The 24,527-nt window shown below is 49.8% G+C and overlaps 1 protein-coding gene across 2 annotated transcripts in view; it reads right to left on the minus strand.

The window, feature by feature from the left end:
- Positions 1-24,527, minus strand: part of NTN4 (netrin 4) — a 37,999-nt gene that overhangs the window by 7,748 nt on the left and 5,724 nt on the right. Inside the window, exons 3-7 of one of the 2 annotated variants that reach the window (XM_084506307.1) lie at positions 14,368-14,640; positions 6,885-7,011; positions 6,292-6,480; positions 1,160-1,376; positions 436-551 (exon numbers count right to left, since the gene is read on the minus strand). In XM_084506307.1, the coding sequence (XP_084362433.1) occupies positions 436-551; positions 1,160-1,376; positions 6,292-6,480; positions 6,885-7,011; positions 14,368-14,640 (922 nt within the window). The remainder of the gene's footprint in view (positions 1-435; positions 552-1,159; positions 1,377-6,291; positions 6,481-6,884; positions 7,012-14,367; positions 14,641-24,527) is intronic. The other variant, XM_084506308.1, reaches the window with a different exon arrangement.

A 24,527-nucleotide genomic window follows, 5' to 3' on the forward strand; every position in this document is an offset into this window, starting at 1 on the left:
AGGAAACGTCGCAGAGGTTAAGGCAGATTAATGACTTCCGTGCTCTTAGAACAAAGAATAACACGATATACTTATTTATGCTCCAAATTAAGTTGCCTGGACAAATGATGGAGCTCTCTCCTCAATTAACTCAATTATCGTATCTGTAAGATTTTATCGTGCCGCTCTGTGCAAACGCAGGCAATTACACCTGCCTGCCTGGTTGTTTCGCGAGAGGCCGAGGCCGTCAGCAGCCACCAGGCCATGGCACCGCCTCGTCCAGCCCGGCGGGGCAGGGGGCAGGAGCCTCCCCAGCTGGATCTGCAGCCAAATACCAGGCAAGGGCGACTCGCCCCCTCAGCACAACCCGTGCCAGAGCAGGGCCTAGCGGGGTGCTGGGCACAGCTGGCTGCTGGCCGTGGGATGTGGTGGGGGCACATGGGGCCCTGGTCCTACCGGAGTGCCGCAGCGCCGAGAAGCCCTGCTCATCCTCCCAGCCCCAGGCGGGCTCACTCTCGTTGAACATCGGTGGGAAGGGAAGAGCTTCCTGCTGCCAGCTGGGGTCTGCGCTGCTGGGGGAAAGCAGAGGGTCAGCCAGCCATCCTCCTGCCGCCGGCAGAAAGCAGCGTAACTAACAGCCCGTGCCGCTCTGCCACACGCCTTGGTGGTGATAAACGCACACAAGTGAAAGAGGTGACCGAGGGTTTTCAGCCTGGGCCATTAACCCAGTTTTGGTTTAAAATCTGCTACAGGAACTTCTGTGCTATAAATGTCACTGGTATGGTAGAAAAGCATGCTATGAGATCCAGACAGTGGGCTATCATCCAAATGTGCCGCCTTCTAGAAATCAGAGCTCAACCACCCAGCACAGTCGATGCAAACTGAGCTGCAACAGCAACTATATCGAGCCTTTGGTCTCCGCATGCTCAGGTCTCCCCGAAGCTCATGGAGAGGAAAAAACTGTGAAGGGTATGGAGATCGCCCACTACATTCACACCAGCACCAAGCGCCAGCAACACCACCGCAGCAGTGCCCACCACCCAGAAGAACCACGGCATCAATGCCCCTTCCACCCAAAACCCCAGACAGCTCCAGATGTGGTTATTTCGCAGTTATTTCACACATGAGAGCCAGGCAGGAGCCTGCCCTATGCCGGGGGGCAACCGGGACCCCCACTCACCTGCCGCTGCGGCAGTCGCCAGTGTGCGGGTGGCAGCTGCGGGCGCAGTCGCAGGGCCGGCAGCCGTCGGCACCAAAGCCCCAGTACCCGGGCAGGCAGCGGTCGCAGCGGGGCCCCGCCACGCCGGGCTTGCAGGGGCAGTCACCGGTGCTGGGGTCGCAGAAGGTGCGGGGACCCAGGGGCAGTGCGGCAGATCCCAGTGGGTGGCAGGAGCAGGCTGTGGGGACACCGCGGGGGGAGTCAGTCGTGGAGTACTGGCAGCTCTCTGGCTGCCAGGAGGTTAGGAAACCCATGCCCAACTGTCATTTTAATTAAAGTCTGATTTTCTATAAAAGCCATCATTTCAAAATATTAAAGAAAGAAGGATGAGGACGCTGGCAGCCCAGAGAGGCACTTTTCTGCATGCTCTGAGGCATGGGGCATGGGTCCACAGAGCACATGTGAGCAGTGTCTCCTCCAGAACAGTGCCCAGTGCTCTCCTGTCCTCCCCGGCACCCTGAACACAGGGAGATGAACTGGGAGTGCACTGGGATGTGCTGGAAGAAATGACCACACTCACCAGTCAGAAATAATACCCTAAGATAGGTGGTTTGAAATTTTCCTTGCCTGATTCTCTCTCTCTTGTTTTTTTCTTTTTTTTTTTTTTTTTTAGCAGAAGCATAATTCATACCCATTGCAAAACTAGGACTGTTTTCCCTTCTAGGATATTAATCTTTTTAAAAATCAGAAATATGGTTATCAAAAGTTCAAGCCCAACACGGGGAGGCTCATGGCATTACCCTGCACCCGGGCTGGGTCTCTGACCACAGCACCCCGTGTCACCCCGGTCAGCCCCGTGTGTGATGGCAAAGAGCCCAGCTGGAAAAACCCCTCTCTGAGCAGGGGAGCAGCCGCTCAGAGCATGGCCATGAAACCTATGGCATTGCTTTGTGTTCATAAATCATTCAACTTTAGCAACCCAAAAGATGAAATAAAAATAAAGATCCCCTGTGGAATACTAGAATATTTTTGTCTAAATCTCTGTTTATATATAAAAAAATGGATTTCCTGAGGAAATTTCATTTGGAGGGAAAATTTTCACCAAATTCTAAAAATATTTTTATTTTGCAACTGTGAAGGCAATAAAACAGAAAGGCCACTGAGTGTGACACAACCCCTCTTTCTTTTAAAATCCTTACTGCTGTGCACATTTATCTAGTTTTGATCTGATGACAGGTCTGTGGTTTCAGGGCTCTGACATATCTGGAGTGCAGTTTCAAAATATTAAAGGATGAGTTAATATTGGCAGTCAACTTAGAGGAGACTGCGATTCCAAAATCTTTGCCAAAGTAATCCCCAACTTTTCCCCACCCTTTCCATTCCCAAACAAATATAATTATATAAAATTAAAAGATTAGAAAGCCTCTCTACAAACTGCATAACTAGCTGCAGGCAGTGAACTCTGGTACCTTTAATAGCATAGTTTTCAACAGCACTCAGCTCGAGTCGCATACCTTTCTCCTGAAGTCTGTGAAGTTTCTTACACCTGACACATGTATCCAAATGCTCTATTTTCCTCCTAGATGCAGTGGGTATTTATGGCATTCCTCATCCCCTCCGGGGGAAATACTGAGCCTTGACACTCTCCTGTCCCCACGCAGCCAGTGCTTGGAGAGAGGGAGCCCAGTCCCGTCTCAGCTGAGTTTCAGCGGAGTTTCACTCCCCGCCCTATTAGTGTTGGGGCTTTTTATGTTTTAGGCAATGCTTTTTCATATACTTTTTCTTCCCTAATGGAAAATTTAATGGCAATGACAACACTGTGGCGAGGAAAGAACATAAAATTTACAAAAGTCCTTATGAAAAATGCAGTCCTTATGGAAAATGCACCCGCTGTTTGTGGGCTGCTGGGAGCTATGGCTTTTTGGTCCTGAAGACACTGAGAGGATGCACGGGCACAGAGCACGGGTGCCAGCACGAGGCTTGGGGACAGCGCCCACATGCACACTGCTGGCACCCCTCCGGGCTGGGCACCGCTGGGCTGGGACTAGGGAAAACCTGCCACAAGCTCCACCTGGTTGCCTTCCAGAATCACAGAATTTTCTAGGTTGGAAGAGACCTCAAGGTCATCGAGTCCAACCTCCAACCTAATGCTAACAGCCCTCCACTAAACCATATCCCTAAGCTCTACATCTAAACGTCTTTTGAAGACTTCCAGGGATGGTGACTCCACCACTTCCCTGGGCAGCCTGTTCCAATGCCTCACAACCCTTTCTGTAAAGAAGTTCTTCCTAACATCTAACCTAAAACTCCCCTGGCTCAACTTAAGCCCATTCCCCCTCGTCCTGTCACCAGGCACGTGGGAGAACAGGCCAACCCCCACCTCGCTACAGCCTCCCTTGAGGTACCTAAAAAGAGCGATAAGGTCACCCCTGAGCCTCCTCTTCTCCAGGCTGAACAAGCCCAGCTCCCTCAGCCGCTCCTCGTAGGACTTGTTCTCCAGGCCCCTCACCAGCTTCGTCGCCCTTCTCTGGACCCGCTCAAGCACCTCGATGTCCTTCTTGTAGCGAGGGGCCCAAAACTGAACACAGTACTCGAGGTGCGGCCTCACCAGAGCTGAGTACAGGGGGACGATCACCTCCCTAGCCCTGCTGGTCACGCTGTTCCTAATACAAGCCAGGATGCCGTTGGCCTTCTTGGCCACCTGAGCACACTGCTGGCTCATATTCAGCCGACTATCCACCATCACTCCCAGGTCCTTCTCTGCCTGGCAGCTTTCCAACCATTCCTCTCCCAGCCTGTAGCTCTGCTTGGGGTTATTGCGCCCCAGGTGCAGGACCCGGCACTTGGCCTTGTTAAACTTCATGCAGTTGACCTCAGCCCATCGGTCCAGCCTATCCAGATCCTCCTGCAGAGCTTTCCTACCCTCAAGCAGATCGACACACGCACCTAACTTGGTGTCATCTGCGAACTTACTGAGGGTGCACTCGATGCCCTCGTCCAGATCATCGATGAAGATATTAAAGAGGACCGGCCCCAGCACCGAGCCCTGGGGGACGCCACTAGTGACTGGCCTCCAACTGGACTTGGCTCCATTCACCACGACTCTTTGGGCCCGGCTATCCAGCCAGTTTCTAACCCAACGAAGCGTGCGCCAGTCCAAGCCAAGAGCAGCCAGTTTCTTGAGGAGAATGCTGTGGGAGACGGTGTCAAAAGCCTTGCTGAAGTCAAGGTAGACCACATCCACAGCCTTTCCCTCATCCACCCAGCGCGTCACTCTGTCATAGAAGGAGCAGCAGCAGCATTAAGATGGCACTTTTCCCCACTGCAATACATGGTTGCATGTGGCACGAGACCTCCACGCCCATATAAACGGAAAGCTGCCCATCCCTGCTCCCCAACGGGGACTGAGAGGCGGTGAGAGGGATTCCTGAAGGGTGGATTTCACCCCCCGACTGCTGATACTGGTGTGGTTTCTTGAGCTGACAGCTTGCCTTTGGAAATGACAAATATTTACCCTCAAAAACCTACAGTTTAAAAGCAAAAATAAACTCGGCAGTTATAAAGGCTGATTTATTGTCTGTAATCATACTGTAGCTGAGGCTTAAAAATTCATGGGGGACATAAAGAAAAGGACCGATAGGTATGGTGGGGGGAAAGAGTCATCAGATTGCTCTTTTAAACAGCAGAACGTCTTGTTCTATCTGGTACACACCTACTCCTGAGCAAATATTATATATGCTCTTCGCCTACAAGAATCTTTAAAGTATCCTTAGAGATTATGGCTTAACAACTCCTTTATTTACTTTGACCTTGGTATTTTAAAATTTTCATCACGGCTCCGCGGTTGAGCAATAACAGGGGTTTGAGCCAGAAGCAAGTAAGCAACGCTGTGGCCTTCCCTGAAAGCATAACTGGGCATCTCCCTTGTCCCTTGTTATTGCAAACCACGGCACGGTCCTTGGAAATGTTCCAGCTGAGGGCTGTAATCAGTCATATAATTTAATTTAACAGTCATTAGTCATTCGCTGTTCAGCTGGAGCTATGGTAAATATCCCTAACCTGCTGTAGGGCTTGGAAAACATCGTGGTGGGAGAAAAAAACACCACAGCCTGGCCAGGGCAGCCCAAGGAGTGAGAGGGCTCGCGGGCAGCACCTGGCATGCACCAGGGTGGCTGCAGCAGGACCCTTCTGGCAGCCCTAAATCAGCCAGTGGGAGCCCAGGAGGGAAACTGCAAAGGGTCTTAGGGAGGAGAACATCTGTGAGGGGTTCAGAAGTCCAGGGAGAAATGATCTGTGTGTTTGTAGCAATATGATCTTTGAAGGGACAGCATGCAGATATTCCCTGCATTTTCATGGAAGCAGTTTGTGCTGGGGAAAGTTGTCTCCCTGAAATGCTTGAGTACTTTATGCTCTGTAATTTGTCAAAAAAAAAAAAAAAGGTAGATGTACTTGACAAAATCCCTCAAGCTTTGAGTGTAAGTGTAAGATTTAAATGTGTTTTTTACTAATGAGATTCCAAAATAGAAATACTTTGATTAAGTTCTGACAATAATTGCTGAGGGAAAGTTGCTGATGTTTCAGATAAGGAGACGTGGGACTTCAGTGTACACAAGTAGGTAAAGAGACTTGAAAAAGTGATGACATTCACTGTCCAAAAACCGAATTTGTGTACATAATACAGCAGTGAAATAATTATTTACACAAGTAATGAAGATGTGATTCCTTCTGCAACGCCCCTTTGCCTGTGTTCCCATGTCCCCCCCATACATACCTGCTGCTGCGTGGGCGATGCTACTTGCCAGCTGCACCCCACATCTGGGGTCGTGGCACCACCGAACAAGGAGGCATGCAAACATGATGCAGCTCTTGCTCTCCAAAATTAGCAGGAGAGCCAATGAATCATCTTTCTTCCCTCCACCCCCAAGCTACAGGGATCCTCTGGAGAGATTTGTCAATAGCATCTGCAGACTTTTGTCCTGCAAACTTCTCCATTGCTTTTTGCGGACATCATCAAAAAGGAATTCAGATCCTGAGAGCTCCCCATCCCTCATGAAAACAAGAAGGCTGCTCCAAGCGGGAGCAGAAGGATCTCACCTTTCCTCTGACACCCTACTCAGCGGGAGCAATTCACTGCCGAGAGGTTGCTGACTTACGTTTGCAGGCGTCGGGGGCGGAGAAGGGCTTTCGCAGGTCCCGGTAGAAGCCCGGCTTGCAGCGCTGGCAGTGCTGCCCTGCCGTGTTGTGCTGACAGTTGTCGCAGACACCGCCGCTGCGGTTGCCCGATGCCAGCCAGGCATCCATGTCAAAGTGGCAGGTGTCGGCATGCCCGTTACACTTGCACGCTGGGACGAAGCCAAAGGGAACAGCAAGGCTTGTTAAGGCAGTGAGGGGTGTTGGTTTGTGGAAGAGAGAGGCAAAAACCTGAACCAGGTTTTGGATTGGCAGCTCTGGCCTAGGAACCTGTTGGAGTCCAGGTGGGACATATTGCAACCCCCACTACCACTGCCCTGGGGAACCGCAGCGAGGTGTGACTGCAGCCCAGCACCAGGAGGCCGTACCTCCCCAAAACATGCCTGACACAACGCTGGCTCCCCGTGGGCACCCACCCCACAAATGCATGGTGGCATGGGCTCTCCCCCTGCCCCTTCTCATCTGCTCTCTGGGAAACATGTAAGGAAGCACAGGAGGAAGCATAAGCTTCCCTCCTGCAGAAGCTCAGGGACGCTGCTCCCGGCCGGGCACTTACACTGGCACTCCCTGGGGGCTCCGGTTTTGCCGTCGGCAGCCTGCCAAGGGCGGTCGTTGTAGAGCGGGGCACAGAGCTGGCAGTGCGGCCCCGCCGTGTTGTGCTTGCACATGCACTTCCCGTGGACCTGGGGGGGAAACAGAGCGAGGTCAGATCACCCGCGGCAGCGCCCGGCGCATCCCTGGGCACCGGGACGGGGCGAGCACAGAGCCTGTCCTGGCGCCCAGAGGCAGTTCTGCAGTTACACGTTCAGTTAGACTGGTACTTGTGGGTTTGCATGTCATACTATCATGTAATCCTTTTTCCTTGTTGAGATCTAAAAGGATCACCAGCAGAGTTTCCAGCTGCAGTATGAATTTCCAGGAGAGATTAAAAGAAGCCAAGGTCCAAAGCGTCCTTGGGAAATACTGTCAAACCTTTCTCTTTTTCTCTCTCCCAGACAGTGAGACATCTATGCCATGCTGCAGCAGCAGTGCTCACCATCTCAATGCCAAGTGCCAACACCAGCGAGCACAAGAGAAAAGAAATGAACCCCCCAGGAACATAGATACCTAACTTGTCCTTGCCTTGCAAGGGAAAAACTGGAGACAGCACAAAGATGGTGAGGGACTATACTCAGATACCTTCACGACAGACAGGGAACTGACCAGCTAGAGAGCACAGCGCAAGGGGGTAATTAGAGACAAAAAGCCAGCGTAGCAAGCCGGGTGCCAGCTGCCCGGTCAGCCGCTGGCATTCATCACGCTGCTGGCAAAGGCAAAGAAAACAGGATGCAGCCAGAGGGCAGGAGCCGGCAGCCCCCAGACGTGACGGCACCGAGCCCGGGGCAGTCAGTGCTCCCAGCCTGCTGAACCCCGACCTGCCCCCAGCAGAGGTTTGCTTCTCGGTGCAGTTTCACTCAGAGCCCCTCTGCTGCCCGGTGCCTCGCCACCCGCTGCCCCTTCCTTCACCAGATGCGGGGAAAGCCACGGCCAGGGGGATTTAGCAAAGGGCTCCGCTTCTCCTGCTGCTGCAGAACCCTAAGGGCAAAGCAGGGGACCTGCAGCACCCAGTGAACAACCCCTGCTCGCTGCGTAGGCGCACATGCATGCACACCACACGTGCTCTTGGCTAATGATGACTTTGTGGCTGCTTTATTTTCATGAACAGATTTCAGCTCCCGTTGCAGGGGGGTCAGAAATAACCAGTGCAGATAACACTCCAAAACTGGCCTTGAAAGTCCTTGAAAGACTTTTCAGCAGCAAGGCAAATAGTGAAACCTCCTGAAAACCTTTCAAGTGGTCCTTTCCTGCCTTATTAAAATATCTGGATCACTGAAGCGGGGACAAGTAAAATGCAGCACAGCGACCAGACGGTGTAAGCAACGCACAGATACAGACAGAATTTGACAGAATGCAAAAGTGTCTGAGCTAAAGTGGCAAATGCTAAGATAACACTGCTTTCTGTGCTATTTTGGCCTCACTGCAGATATCCATTGGTCTGTCTGGCTTACGCAAGTGAGGTCACCTATATGCTTAAATGTGTGATAACGTGTGAAAAGAATGAGAGGCAAATAGAGAAAGGAAACAAAACTTATTTGCCGATGGAATATTTAACTCTCAAAGCGTGTCTCGTGCTTTCACATTTTCATTTTTTCTACCACTTCTGAACATCCTTCTTCAAACCCTCAATGCCCTGAATTTACACCCCCCCAAAAAAACTTCTCGCTCTTACACCTGCTTCAGGTAAAGCCCAAACCAACATTACAAGCTACTTCACACACACTTCAAAAGCATCTAGCTGCATGGAAACAGAAATCTGCTAAAACAGTATTGCCTGTGGTTAGTGCTACCCCGACCATGGTAGCCTGAAGCACTTCTGTGGCCAGACAAATCCTCACCAGCGTGCCCTGCTGCTTGGGCAGAGGCACCTACCGGAGCTGGGACGTGCGTGATGAGGAGGGGAAGGCTCCTGAGGCTGCCAGAGGTAGCTGCTGTCAAACTCAGGTGGTCCCTTGGTGCTCTGGTGAGCGTGAGGCCAAAGCAAGAGAGGCATGGGAGAGGATGTGCAAATGTAAAAAATAATAATTCAAAAAAGACCAACAGTCTGTGGAGGGGTGCTTCATCCTGCCGCTGCAAGGGCAGTTTTATGGGCTCTGAGGTGGTGCAAGCCGAGGCAGCTGGCCCTGAGAGAGCCAGCAGGGCTGAGCAGGGCGTGATGCACCTTGTAACGATGGCTTGTAATGCACGTGGGGGAGGGAAATGAGTGGCATGGGTGAAAAGCTTGAAAAGTAACCGGAGAGCCACTCAGGGCGAGCTGGGGGCTCTGTGAAGGACCCCGAGAGGTGCGGAGGGGATGGGAGGGAAGCGGGCTCTCTAAGAACCTGTTTCTCACAGACACAGTTTAGTTAATACCTTTTTTCCCTATTCCTTTTTTTCCAGAAATGTAATGAAAGTCAGACCTAAGTACTTCAAAAACCTTGCCTCGGGCTGATGTATTTATTCTCTTTCAATAGCATTATAATGATTACCCCCAAAACAGCTCTGCTTTAAAACCCTCTCCATCCTAGCTTTATCCCATTAAAAAAAATATCTCTTTTTTCTTCTACATAATTCCAGCATGACAGAAAAGGTTTTTATGCATCGGAAACAACAAAAGAGCTGCATATTAGCAAGCCTTTTCTTGTAACCCATGGGCAGACAGGTATTTTTTGAGTTTTCAAGCAATACTGTGACGGCTAAGGACAGAAGAAAGGAGGAAAAGAGGCAGCAGAAGGAAAAGAGAAATGGCAGCAGGTGAAAAGTGGCCAAGAGGCTGTTTGCACCGGGTGAAAATTCACACTCGTAAGAGGTGTGTGAGCTCCTGATGCCAGGTGAGGTGCCCTGAGCATCCCTGAGCCAGGGCTGAGAAAGCAGCCTGGCAGAGTGGTGCTGGCCTGGGGCACTTCTCTGGCATCTCATCATCTCTCGGAAAGGCAGGGTGTGAGCCACACGGGCTGACGTGGAAAGAGCAGATTTTTCCCCCTTTTCACTCACCTCGATTTACATGTAGCTGTAGGGCGTACCCGTTTGGGGTCATTACGGAGCACTGCTAAGTACACAAACACAATTCCCGGTGCGTCTCACCGCTCTAAGCATTCACACGGCTCTTGACTCATTTAAGCAGAAAATCCTTTTCATACCATTTTTCATTTTGTCATGGGGTCTTTACATCCCCGTTGGCTTTCACACTGCTTCCCTTCTTAGCCTGACAGCCCAGTCGCAGCGTCACTCATTAGAGGGCACAATGCAAACAGTGTTACAAAAGTTGACTTCTGTAAGATAAACGAGCGGCTGATTTCTATATACAAAGACAGTTGCTAGGGCATGCTTCCTTCCATAGCCTTTTGTTGCTGAATTATTACCTTCCAGCGCTTCCTTTCACACTGCAAATACACGGGCTTTTTGGTCGAATCTTATAAAACGCCTCCCCCCCTATTTATCGCCTTCCAAAATGTTGCACAGGGCGAAAGAGATGCTGTGCTGAGGATAAAACGCACCGAGTCACCTGTTATGGATGCATTCGTATCACGGGAACTCACGCCTGGCACAGAGAGCCCAGTGTGTAGACACACACTAAAGGCAAATCAATGTCCCAAAGGCCTGATTGTCTAAATAGGCTAAACAGCTGGGAGGGGCAACAGTTTTTAATAGACTTGCTTTCTTGGAACCGTTAAAAATGTATTGTAATTATCATTTTTTACTTTCTTGGAGAACGGTCACGATATTAGCCTAGAGGAAAACCGTGCCATTCACGCCAAGTCCCTGACAATGGCTTTTAAACCGTGTTGCACTCAAGCCACTGTGCCAGTTTTAGAAACTGCCTACTGGCTGCTGCCCGCCCGCAGGAAGGTATTGTCTGCCTGAGCACCAGACAACCAAATTTATGCATGAGAAAATTCTCATATCCCATCTCGCTCTTGTGAAAGAATACAAAGTTTGTTGTTCAGGGTGTGGGGGCTGTCTTTTTTTTTTTTTTTTTTAATTTTATTATTATTCCTTGTACAATAGGCTTCTGTCAGAGGCTCTGGGGAAGACCTTCAGCATCTTTTGATGTCAGTAACATGACAACAATTTACAGCAGCCACTGGGCTGGCCACGTGGGAAGGGAGAGGGATATTCCCACTGCCCAGCTATGCAGCAGGGCTCTTGCAGCCTTGGACTACTAAAGAAGTGTCTAAGCACATTTGCAACAGTACCAGCTTGGTACGGTAGCAGCACCACACCAAACTTCTTTGGGCACTCCTTAAGCATGTTGAAGCTTCTTCTTCCCTAGGTTGTCATTTCCCATTTCCTCTCTTCAGATCAAAGATGCATACAGTATTGTGTAAAAGCAGGTGAAAGGGGTAAAAGCAGGTGGCCCCAGCAAGGGCACAGCCCTCTGAGACCGACAGCTCAGCCCAACCATGAGAACCACCTGGGTGCTGCAGGGCTTTGCAGTCAGGGAGGGCCAGGGAGTCTCTGAGGCAGATGAAGCCCTGCCCTCACCTTGAGACTGAACTGTGAAGCCAAGGTGAGGGACTTCTGCTCTTGGTTTCCACGCTACAGAATGCTACACTGCAAGATCCTGCCTGTCTCCAAGCTGATCTCTTTTGCGACACTTTCTGGAGTTGCAAACAAGCCATTGGGATGCTTTAGCCGGTAAAGGGCCAAGTAGGCACTGAAATAACTCAGTGCACAGCTCCTGAGCTGGATGGATCAGCCCCAAACCCAGTTTTTTATTGGCCGCTGAACACTGGGGTGATCTCCTGTGTCTGTGAATCCATTTCTCTAATCGCACTGCTGTTTCACCATGCAATCGTGCTCACACGCTAATCCAACTACATTGCGTGGTACGGTGTGAGGTGTGTTTGTTCATGCACTTTTTTTTCTTGGTATTCATTGGGCAGATGTTGGCAAGGTTTGGGTAGTGACCCTTTGAATAAATGATGTGGGAGGAGTGAGAAAGAAAAGGCAGAGTAGCCTTGACGTGAAATAGTTTTTTTTCTTACAGCAACTGTCTGGAGTCGGTAATGCCCACTTTTTCTCTGACCTGACTCAGAGGGATCCCAGAGGAGCCTATCCCACCCCGGTGGACAGAGCTGGACCTGCTTCTGCTGGGGTGAAACGAGCTGTTCTTCATTCACAGAGCCACTCTATTCACATCCGCCCCTGCACCCAAGGATGTCCTAGGTCAGTATTATCTCATGGCCAAGCCAGACTTTTAGCCTCCCTTCAGCCATTCAGAACATTTTTTCTTCAGAACTGTCAGATTCCCAGCACACGATGGCCCAGCCACCGAGGAAAAATTCATATGATGGGAGGAATGCTGCAGCAGCGGGCCGGGACGAGGTCTCGAGCTGAGCGGGGCACCCTGGCCCTAAACTCACCCAGGCAGCAGCCAGCAGCGTCCCTGCATCCCTGCATGGCTTTGTCAGACTCTATCACCCTCACTGCCGGGGCAGGTGGCCAAAATGCTTCAGGGTTCAGGAGACCTGGCAGCCATGCCTAGTGCTACCAGGATGCGGCGGCTTACAGCCCAGCAGAAACACAAATACACCGCGTCCGGTTCTTCTGCTGGCCAAGCAGGCTCTGAAAACAAGCCTGCAGATAGGATTTTGCCTCTAGGCTGAAAACAAGTGGGGGGTTGAGAAAACTTGTGCATACTTTTTTGGGGAAAAGCTTTTTTTTTTTTTTTTTTTTTTTGGAGAAGAAGAGGAATCATAAACTCTCATGAAATGTGATGCTGTTTGTCTAATTTAGGGGATGTCCTTCAGGAGTGTTCTGAAGCACAAGCACAAGAACTGAGCCAGATTTTGTATTCACATCAGGAAACGGTAATGTGTTTCCCAGCTTTTGCTGTCCCTGGTTTTACAGTGAAGGTTCTGCTAAAACCCCACGTAGATACAGTTACATTCAGAAGACATCTCATGCCTGAATGACTGACTATAATTCTTCAGAACTGTCACTTATGTGACTGGCTTTTTCAGGTGAAATGCACAAAAATGCTTCCTCTCTGAAATCTTCCTCTCTTTTCAGAAATTTGACTTCTTCTAGCTAAGCAGCTGCGGATCCTGCAGTCTTTCTGCTCACACACATGCGTGAACATGTCTTGCTGCCATCTTGGACACGACACAACTCCCTGCTCCCACCTCAGAGCAACGTGCTGGCCAGCCCCTGGCACGGCTGGGGCTTGGCCTCAGGCGTCCTGGTCTTATGGTATAAAAAGGGGCAACGGGAGAGGAAACACCTCAGCACTCGAGGAGACACCTCTGCACACCCCGACCCTCCAGCAGAGCCCCTGCTGCAAAGCATGGGGCTAGGTCACCCTTAGGCTGCCCCGTGCCCCGTGGGCCATGCAGAGTAAGCTCTGAGGCACCGCAGAATGAGTCAGCCTGACTGCACACACGTCACTGTTGGGACTCTTGCCACATTTATAACTGGAGTTTACTTTCCCAGTCCCCTGGGGCTGGTGCAAGGGCTTGCTGCTATTTCTTGCTTTGTTTTTCAGAGCGATTCTGGCAGCGGCTCCTTCCCACAGCACCGCCTGCTACCTGTGCACTGTGATTTCCATGGGCTGTAGCTGTACTGGAAGCGTATTTGGCTGCAGTCTCTGCTGTAACTCTCAGTGGTGCTCAGGGGCACACTCCCGTGCAATTGTATCACACTGAAATAATCCCAAGTAAACAGCTCCTTTCAAAGGCTTTCACTCAGGGAACATCTGGGAAAACCAGAGCAGTGCTACTTGAAACAGGCTTATCAATCATAGCGCTGCATGCTTTCAAATTTGTATATTTTCAAGATGTTGCAAGACCAGCTCTATTAGAAGGGAAACATGATGTCTGCTTCATGTTTGAGACCATAATTTAACTCAAATGAGAGTTCCCCGAAGAGCTGGAGAGATGCCAGACCTCCTTACCTCAAGTAATTGGCTTACATTTTTATGATCTTCCCCTTTTTCACATTGTTCAGTGCAATATATTTAATGGCCCTGGCTTTCCCTACAGCTCCTCTGCCAGCACAGCCAGTCCCTTTAGGGCTGGCCAAGAAGGGAAGAAAGGACACAGCGCATTGGGGTGTCCCCGGGCTGGCAGGACGCAGGCATGCCGCTGCTCGGGGAGGCACTGGCATTGGCCTGCCACGTCTGGGCTTTGTGTCTTGGTTGGTCCCAAGGGATTTCAGCTCTGAGCTCCTGTGATGGGAGTCCCCTGGAAACCAGAAAACAAGGTTTTTACTCAGAGCTGGTATTGCAAAGTGCAATGGAAAGCCTGGGAGTGAGAGCCAGCCCTCCCGCCCCTCAGCTCAGGACCCAACCCTGTCTCTGAGGATGCTCCAGAAGCAACGGCAAGCTCTGCTCCCCCTCGGTCGTCAAAATGCCCTTCATTTATTGTATCAGATATTGTGCTATCACTAGTTAGCATCCAGGCTGAGAAGGGAGCCGGAAACGTTAACATTTTAAGGAGCCACTGCCGAGCGCGTGTACGTACCACTTGGAAAATGCCGGCTGCCTTGACGGGCCGGAACCCGCTGACGGGGACGCAGCGGTCGGCGTGGCCATTGCAGAAGCAGCTGCCCTTCACGATGAAGTCGTAGACGGCGTAGTGTGGGGCCGGTGGGGCCTGTGGGGCCGGCAGGAGGCAGGGGCAGCTCTGCCGCTCCAGCAGCCGCACGCGCAGGTTGGTCACCTTCAGCTGCGCCTGGGCTTCCGCGCTGTAGGGGTCCTGGGCGGCGAGGGGCGGCGAGAGGGCTCGGTATATCACCTGCACAGAAAGGAGGTGTCAGCGGTGTGGGACCGTCCCCGGGACACGTGTCCCTGTCCCCCTCGTGTCTCTAGGTGCACCCAGTCTGGTCCCTGTGGTGTCACCAACTTAAATTTGGCCATTAACACACCGCGGCTGACCGGCAGCCCTGTGGGTGGTCATCGGGCGGGGGAGTCCTCACTGACATCTCTCCTTCCCTCCACGCTTATTTTTTAACAAACAAAGCTTGGATTTCCAAATATTTGGCTCCTGTCAGTCCCGGGCCACTTCCTAGTGGAGAAGTGACTCGGTGTGGCAATTAGTGACAGCGAGCTGATAGTCGAGGAAACCGAGATAAGAAAGAATGAAAAGTTGGGAGCTCCAGAGGCTTAAACAAATACTTATCAGTCAGTCTTTAGTTTAACTTCGGTCTGATTGAATAGGTAAATATTGTCTCAAACTGAAAATCAAGAGCACTAGATAAAAATAACTAATTTTCGTTAAGAGGTTTATTTTAAACTTGTTGGGCCGGCTGCCTGCAGTGTGACACAGAACCAGCGTGGGACCCGCGCAGCTGCCGTTCACACGAAATGACACATTTATGACACATGTATTAGTCACCAGAACTTCTAATTTATGGCTTGCACTTTTTAAATGGTTAAATACCCCTCCGCTAACTAGCTCCTGAAGGCGTGATGAATCACAATATTTGCCAGCACCAGTTAAATGAGGCTCTTGGCAATGGTTTGAGTGTGACACAGCCTCGTGGGCTGAGGCTCTGCTTCCAGCAGTGGCTTGAATCCACCTGAAAGGCTGGGTAGCGGTGCCCCTTGTGCGGCAGCAGTGAGTCTGATGAGGGGCATTACTGAATAGCAACACATTTCAAAAGCTGTCTTCTTTCCTCTCTTTCAGGAGCATAGGCATTTTTCCTGCTTTCCTAAAATATATATGGAGCCAGTATGAACAGAAACCCAGATGAACCAAGCGATCAGGCTCTGTGCCTCTCCCCAGGGCAAGTTATTTACCCAAACTACATCAGTGTCTTTCTGATTGCACTTACTCACTAGTGGCTTTGTGAACACAAGATGTTTTCAGGCATGGAAAGAAAATTCCCTGGAAAACATCCACACTGGAGACATTGATGCCTTTTTAGTGGAGACGATGGAAAATGCCTGGCTGAGAATTTTCTGTAAAATCTAGCATTTTGGGTTCCTAGCATAAAATGCATCTCAGAGAAGTCTTTGTTTGTCCTGACTCAGATGGGAGTGGTGAAGGAAATACAAAAACGGGAACAATTTATGCTATATGCAGCTACAGACTTTCTTCTGATTATTTTCAGTTTGACTTGTTTATCAGTCCCATTTTAATGCATGTGACTGATGCTTGTAACCCCAGTAAAGGCAATGCGGATAGAAATCAATAATCCTGAGTGCCTTCGCACTGAGGAAGTTAAATCATGCTGGTGAGGAATTCAGGGGGAGTCACACCACTGATCTCCATGAAGCCAGTATTTCAGCTCAGGCCCTAAATTGTTACAAACATGTCTTTTTATGGCTGCTTGAAAACAGTGATGCTAAACATGAGCCCTATCTGCAGTCCCCAGGGGCTGCAAAGAGCGGTCTCCCAGCTGCTGCCCCGCACCGCTCCAGCCGGGCTCCAGCGAGCAGCACAGAGCAAAAGGGGCGCCTGGCCTCAGCCCTGCCACCGCAGTAAACACCCCCACTTCCCCCACCCAATGCCAGTGGGTCTGTTTTAATAAGATACAGAACGGTCATTCTAACATGTAAGTCACCACACAAATCGCGATTCTCTGCTCTGTCCCAGCCGATTGAGTTGCAGCCCCTAGAGGCTGCACAATAAGGTCAAGGACGTGTTTCCCAGCAGGATTTCCCTGGTCAGCTGTTCACCCTGTGGATTCACCCCAGCCCGTCTCTGGAGCAATCCCAGCACATCACTGGGGTGACACCACCCTCATGCCGCTGTGGAGGGTCCGCACCCCTGCGCTGCCCAGCACCCCAACCCCACGTACACCTGCACATGGGGTTTGGCTGCTGCCTGGCCGGGGTGTCTCTGCCTTCAAAGCCACCATGCCTGCTACTCTTTGTAACACAAAAACACTGTAAGGAGTCATGCCCGAGGCTCCTGCCAAAGAGAGCTTTGTCGTGATTACACAAAGATGCATAGCTCAGCAAGGTGCAGAACAACATCCTTTTTGATAAATGAAGCCATTTCTGTTCTCACAGTGCAAGGCCCCTGCCTTGGAGGGATGGAGAGTGCTCCACCATGCACAGGGAAATGCACCTGCTCAGCAAAGGGAGCGATGGCACCAAAATCTAGCTTTCTGCACACAATGAGCCTCACCAGGAAGCACCCCGCGGTGAGCAGAGCTCTGGCTTGCTGGCCTCCATGTAAGTGCTTTACTGACAATATGCCAAAAATTAGTGTTATGATGTTAGGTAGATGGTGTGATTCCTCCCACATGACAGTCAGCACCGCACATGATAGTGAAAGGTGGGAGGATTGGATCTCTACATCAGCAGCTGTTTGGTGTGTGCATTACGACAAATTTCTATTTTGTAGAACAAGTAGGAAGTGATAAATCGAAAACTCACAGCACTTCTATGCTGCACATGCCATTATACATCCTATCAGAAAGGCATTTTCATCCCCATTGCTGTGAGCTCACTGTAAATCTTTTGACGTTTGGGATTCTTCTTAAGCACATTCCCAGGAATCAAATCTTTGCCTCAGCTTCCATTTAAAAATAAGTATCTAGCAATAGCTTGTATCTGAGAAGCAAATGTCACTAGCTAGGAGGGAAACAAAATGAATATCTGTCTTCGAAACAAAATACCAAGTGATTTTCAGGGTAATGTTCCTTTGAAGCCATGTGGAATTGTGCTGCTGTCTCCCATGTCCATAAATGTGATGTTTGCATGAAGCAATGTCAATAGAGGTGTGATTTAAGACTTGCACAAGGATATCTGTGTGGGGGGAGAAGTGTCTCTGCACAGCCAGATAGGGTGCTGAGGAATCCTCATCCCCAGGAAAAATGTCCAAGGAAAAGGCAATGCTTTCAATAAAAAATGGAAATGCAGACTGAAATCCCTGCATTAGGCCATGACCCTGTGATGTGTCCCGATGCCAGCCACCACAGCGTGGTGCCTGGAGCCTGCTGCCAGCCCCGGCCAGGCGCTGCCCCTCTCCCCACGTCCTGGGGGTCGCACCCCAGCCAGCCCCACAGCGGTGCTTGGCTCCCAGTGGGATGGCCAGGGCTGTATGGGATGGCTGGGAGCACCCCATGCATGCTGTGGGATGGAAATGTGCTGCTCTTCAGCCAGGCTGCCTGCGGTTTGGGCACACAGAAACACTGACTCCCCCTAATTAATTTTCACAGCATTTCAATTTCCTCACGGGGAAGCTCTGTCATGAGCAGCTCTTGATCTGCTGATTATTTCACGTTTTTTTGCTCGAGTGGCGCAAGAAGGCTTAGCTACTTTCCATTCCCCAGATGCAAAAATGTAGCCCTGAATATAAATAAAACGGTGGCTGCGAGCATGCTGCACTCAAGTAACCGCTTGCACCACAATGACCTTGATTTATAAATACATAAAAGTCCCTTTGCAAGAAGTACCCTACTATGTTTACACTCGAAAGGCAATGAAAGGGCATCTTTATATATATATCCACAGTGGGAAGGAAAATGCTAATGAATGATGCTGAGAACAACAAAATAGGCTCTGAAGTCACAGAGACCCAAGGAAGTCAACAAAACCAGGGCAAAGCCATCCACATGAGTCACGGGCACATCCCAGGCCACCAGAGCCTCCACCCGCCACCGGCCTTTGTTGAGATGCACGTGGCTGCAGCAATAAAGGGGGCTCTTCGGGTCAGAAACACCCCTGAGGTTTAAGAGACACCTACAGGAGAAACAGGCACCTGTGGAGGCAGGGTGCAGGGACACACAGCTCTGTGTGCACGCCCTGTCCCTGTGCTCTGCGCTTCCCAAAGGCCTCGACCCAAACTCATCACCCCGAGCCTGGAAGGCATCAGGAGATGGTTTGCAAACAGCAATAAACAGCAGCAGCAAATAACGCAGAACGGGTAAGTGGATGGGGGAGTCAACGAGCATGGAAACAAGCCAACAAACAAGTAAAACAGCAGAAATAAAAGTAATTAACAAACATTAAAAACATCACCACACTGTTATTTGGTTGTAAAAGCCAAAGCAGTGACACCGCCTGAAGTGGTCTGTGGTTCCTTTCCAACTTTTTCCTTCATGGCTGAAGAAATTTGCCTTAATGTCCAGTCTAAACCTCCCTTGCCACAACCTGAGACATCTGCCACGTTCCTTCCATGGCTGTTCCCAGAGGCGAGGGCTGTGTCTGCAGAGCAGTTGAAGCCTTCTCGTATCTTTTAGGTTAGCCTCCTACTGAAATAGGCTTTGTGCCGTTACTCTGTGTGTGTAGCTATGCAGCTGCTGATCAGTGCCCTCTAAAAAATGTTGAAACTACCAGCTAACTTCAATCATATTTGACAGCTATCTTAAAAGCAGTAAGTTCTTAAAAGGTTTACAGAAACAGTCTTGGTCCTTCACGGAATCAGACCTGGTGGACTCCTCTCCCTGGGAAGGCCATTACGACCCCAATGCTGGTACCCTCAATTATTTGGTGTATTACCCCCACAACAAGCAAAAGAGCTAGTAGAAAAGAAACCCACACATATCTGTGCTGTACTGTGCTCATTGCAATGACCTGAGGCTAAAAAAAGACTCTTTGCAGGTGCTGTAAATAATTCACATGATGTGGGAAGTTCATCAGCCTAAACCAGGCCGGTGGCACCCACCAGCTCCTCCAGCATACAGCTTTGCTTTTCTGCCTGTGGGAGCATGTGGACTGCAGGGAGAAGGAGCCTCTCTGTACCTTGGGGAAAGGTCTGGCCACTCCCTGCACAAGCACAGCATCACCTGGGTGAGACCAAACAGTCAGAGAAACTGGGGGACCTGCCACAGCGAGAAGCACTCTGTCCACATCCCCGAGAGATGGCCGCACCACCCTACCACGTGCCACCAACAGCAGTCCACTGAGCTCCTAGAGATGCTGGAGAAACAGCACTCCTGCAGTTATGGACATTTCATACATGTTGACAAAGAGGAACATGTGGCCTGTGCCTACAGCCCTTCTGCAATCTTTTACAGCACATAAAACGAGGCAAATAACCCCTTGTCTCACCATCCAAGAGTTACACAGTCTTACAGAGACTTCTAAAAGAAAACCCAGCTATTTCAAATAACTGTCCCCTGTGAGAGCCTTGACAAGTTACTTTATACCAGTGCAATGTTTGTCTTTTGGGAAACTGAAGGCATTGCTCTGTCATTCTCAAAAGTGAGAAGCTGTGCGGGAAAAGCTCCTACTCCTATGTGGCAACCTACACGGTGAGGGGCTGAAAAATGCACAGGGAGAACCGGGCAAGAGCCCCAGTGTTCCTCCAGCATCCTTTACATCTCTGGCAACCATCAGTCAGGCAAGGGCCATCTTCTCAGCTTCTGCTCAACGTCCTGCTGCACAGTTTTATCAGATGAAAAGCAAACCCTGTGAGGTCACGCCTGTCTTCTTTCAAGTGATGATCACAGAGGTAATGTTTGGGTATGGAAGACCAAGAAAACCTGGAGCTACATCCGAGGAGGCAGAGAAAGAACTGGATGTGCTCGTCCAGCTGACTGGCTCCCCGGGGCCGCAGGACAGCCCCTCACAGCTTCTGCTGCAAAAGCCTGCAAGGCAGCAGGTTAGCCTGGAGAAATGAATGCCTGCAACAGTGCTGGGGATCCAGAGGATTGCTTCCAGCCTAAGTGTAACTCAATTTCATGAATATTTTTCAGTTCCTTTTGTCTATAAAGAACAGGCTTTGTGTCTGCAGAGCTGGCTGCTTATTATTGCAGTGGAAGCCATTCAGCACCCAGGAGCTATAGTTAATTTGGGGAAGAAGAACATCTGTCTGAATTGTATGCAAATATGCACAGTCAGAAAGGCCGTGAGAAACAGCATCCCCCTTTCAACCTACACTACAGATTTGGACAATGGCAATGGGACATGGGGGATGCAGCGCAGAGACTGGTTATAGAGAGGAGAGCCATGGCTTGCGTCTCTGGTAAGTTTGCTTTGGATGTAAACTTATTTTCTTCCTGGAAATGTTGCCCAGGCAGAATTTGAGGTCTTTGACATTTCTGTGAGATGTTGAATGCCGGTAAATGCTGGAAACCTCATGCCAGTACCTGTTGTGCACGTCGATTCATCTCAGATTAAGTCCCCATCAGGTTTTGATCCAAGACTTGTGGGATGTGGCGATTCACTGCTTCAGGTTACACACCTCTCATGTGGCCATTTGTGTCCAGGAAGCCCAAAGAGAAATATGTCAGCCGCACTTTACAGCCAGCTAGCTGGGAGCTGAACAAGTGATCCAGTCTTCCCTTCATGCCAGCAAGGAGCAGTGAAGCGAAGCAGTGGGCTGCAGTGCTGGAAGAGAGGCTCCAGCTTCATGGCTAAAATCCTGCGGCCCTTTTCTCAAGGGAAGCAATAACCCTGCTAACAAGGCCAGATGCCAATTTAGAGAATTAAATTCTCCCTACCCAAATTCCTCTGTTTTCACATGGGTATGGTGCTCTTTACTTCCTACATGAGAACCTAAGTTTGGAAAGGGTCTCCTGGAGCCCTGGAGCCCACTCCTCCTCTTGCTGGCAGCTGACAATATATAATATATATCCCTTTTCACAGACTGGTCAAGCTCCCTCCTAGGAATATGTTTTTGCCATAACTGCAGGCTGATCTTGAAGCCTGGATCTGCAGTAGTTAGAAACTTGCTGTTTTAAACAGGGGACTGCCGGCACGCACTATTAAACACTGGCTATGCTCCATCCCAGAGGTGGCTGCATTTCAATAGCTGGCCAAGCCGAGGGCCAAACTCCAAGTGCCAAAAACCCTGGGACAGCCAGGGAGAAAAGGAGACAATGAGGCCTTCCTGCGGGTGGGCTGCAAAGGGGGAATCGAGTGGAGGATCACTGGGCAGGTAGGACAAGCTTCTTGCCCTGGTCCACCAGCAGTGCTGAGCTCTCCAGGAGGCCCAGCAAGGGGACACATCTCTGCTTCGGGACAGCTGCAGTCCACAATAGTCCCAGCCTGGCCCAGAGACCCGGCAGGATCATCCCTGGTCCTCCACATGTGGAAAACTTTACAAGTAGGTGTCGGTGCCCAGAAAACTGTTCTGTCACTCACTCCTGGTGGTGCCCAAACCCTGGAGGGCAGGTGCCTTTCATGGTAAAATTCCAAGGGTAACAAAGGTTCATCTCTGCATGTGCTTGGAGCTGTCCTTGTACTGTGTTCTCTCGGGCACAAGTGAAAACGAAGCTCAGGTTTCCCATTTTTACCTGAATCCGCCCTGCACTGAACTATCAGCCACCAAAGCCTGGGATTTTTAGGTTCCCACATCATATCATTGACTCTGCCCTGACTTCATTTACTTTGTGTCATTTATATTTTCCCTAGAAATCCTCATTTTTGTACTTATGAAATAAGGACCCCCGTATTTCACAAAATTCATGGACACAATGCAAAGAGCTGTGCTGCATCTGGCCATCACCCCCATCACTCCCCGGGTAAACAGGCGCTCCTTCACATGCAGCACTTCTGTACAAAGCCCAGTAAGGAGCATTTTCCAAAGGACAAAATGATCAGGAAGATGCTGTTAAAAAGGTTTTTTCTTCTTCTTCTTTTTTTTTTTTTTTTTTCTTTTTCTTCAAAATGTACTTCTACAACTTGTAGAGATGGGACAAGGTATGAAAATGTAATTCTGCAACTATGCCCTCACCTGTCCCATGCACTACTGAACAGGACCAGCCAGGACCAGAGCAATGTATATTTACCTTCAGTTAATAATGCCAATCATAAGTTTGAAAACAAGCTTATTTAGGCCTAAAAGGCAAAAAATGGGCAAAAGCTCCTGGGTTGCAGCAGATTGTTCCTACAACCCCAAAATCAGGGTACCAAAATACAAGCCACCGAGTACCTTTAACTCCTGTTTGTGTCACCAAGTGTTAACACTGCTTGCTGTCTGTCAGGGCCAAACTTGTGAGGAGCGGGACAAAACTTAAGTTTTGCTGTGCAGAGTTAATTTCAGGTAGAACCAGTAGGGCTGGTGTGCAAATCGTTAGGGAACAGAGGCAGGCTGCATGCAGTAACAGTGCAAGGCGAGGCACTGCAAGGTTTCTCTGCTACAGAAAGCACATGAGATCAATAAAATGCTCAGTAAGACACACACATGCACGCCCCACAGTAAAAGAGTGGTATGAGATGTTTCAAACGTCAGCAGCGTGTTAGAGTTTGTTGCTGGAAAACAGTCAAACTGCAAATACGCCTCTCCTATTAATAGCAAATAGCAACAATGGCTGAAGTCTCAAAGTGATTTATTAGCAGTATTCTGAATAGATGAACACTCAAATAAGTTACTAATTTACTAAAATCTTGTCAAGGAGACTCTGCTTCAGTAGGTCCTTTTATCCCAGAGCTTGTCTAAATGGGGACACTCAGGCGAGCTAATCTGAATTGACCACAGATGGGAATTTAAAGTGAATGAGATAATTGCATTGCAGAGTGGACAGTCACCCTCATGCACAGTTACAGAACCAACATCTGCTAAGAGCCCCTTCTAGATGAGCCTTTAACATGGATCCCTAGTCCAGGAGAGTTTTAAGATTAGCCTGTACAGGAAGAAACATTAATATGAGCCAAAATACGGGAGGGAAGATGGCCTTTTACACGTGCTAATAAAAATGGCATTCCTGTCTGAGCACAACACTGAAAGAGTTTATTTCTGCATCTTGTTTACTTAGATCAGATTATATTTGGCTAGTGAATCAGTTTTGATTTCCCTTGCAGTAATGTGGCTGAAGAGTTACACCCTGGAAAACCACAAAAATACCCTGGGTTTGTGGCACATTTGTAAGATTCAGGCTAAAACTTGGTCTTAGCCTTTCTCTTAAAACACTGATAATGTAAGGCTGGCACTCAGAGGTTCCTGCCTAGGTTAAACGAACCCCTGCTGTGAAACAATTCACTAAATTGAGCATGGGGAGAGTCTTCAGTGACCTCTTTGCATGCAGCTGATCCAAAATTATTCCCTGACAGGGAAGGGGTTTGTTTTCCCTTTCACAGTTGTGCAAGCCTGGCCCCTCTGCCTGGCAGGTGCCTGAGGCTTGCTGGAAAGCCAGGCTGGCTGTGGTGGAGTTTCCTCCTCCTTCCTGCCCACGCGGGAAGGGGACAGCCTGGCCGTACGTGCGGAACCACAGGAGCTCTGAGTACACGCTTACCTGGAAGCACGTGCTTAATTCCACTGACAAAACCTTTAAGACCCAAAACCAGGGCATCGGGTTCCTGAGAGGAACTGCCAAGTCCTTGGAGGGCAGAAGAAATGCAAAAGGTCTGAGTTTTCTTTTCTTAAAGAAGCACACAGTAAAAAATAAAGCAGACACACCTTTGCTCCAAATTAACACATAGGACTTGCTAAAAAGCAGCCACGACCCACTGAGTACAATGAGCTTCTGCCTCTGCTGCCCTGAAATGGGGCTTGCAGGCATCAGAAATGTGGATCATAGAACCATAAAGGTTGGAAGAGACCTCCAAGATCATCTGGTCACCCTACCACCAGTGTCACCCACCAAACCATGTCCCTAAGCACCACGTCCAACCTTTCCTTGGACTCCCCCAGGGACAGTGACACCGCCACCTCCCTGGGCTGCCTGCACCTTGCAGACAGTGAAAAGCAGGGACCACCAGCCCAGGTCTGCTGAACTCTGATGATCTTTAGGGGTGAGCAGCCACCTCCTGAGACCACCCCGAGCTTTGCAAATTACTCATCCC

Source organism: Aythya ferina (assembly GCF_964211825.1).
Source record: "Aythya ferina genome assembly, chromosome: 1".
NCBI classification, from domain to species: Eukaryota; Metazoa; Chordata; class Aves; order Anseriformes; family Anatidae; genus Aythya; species Aythya ferina.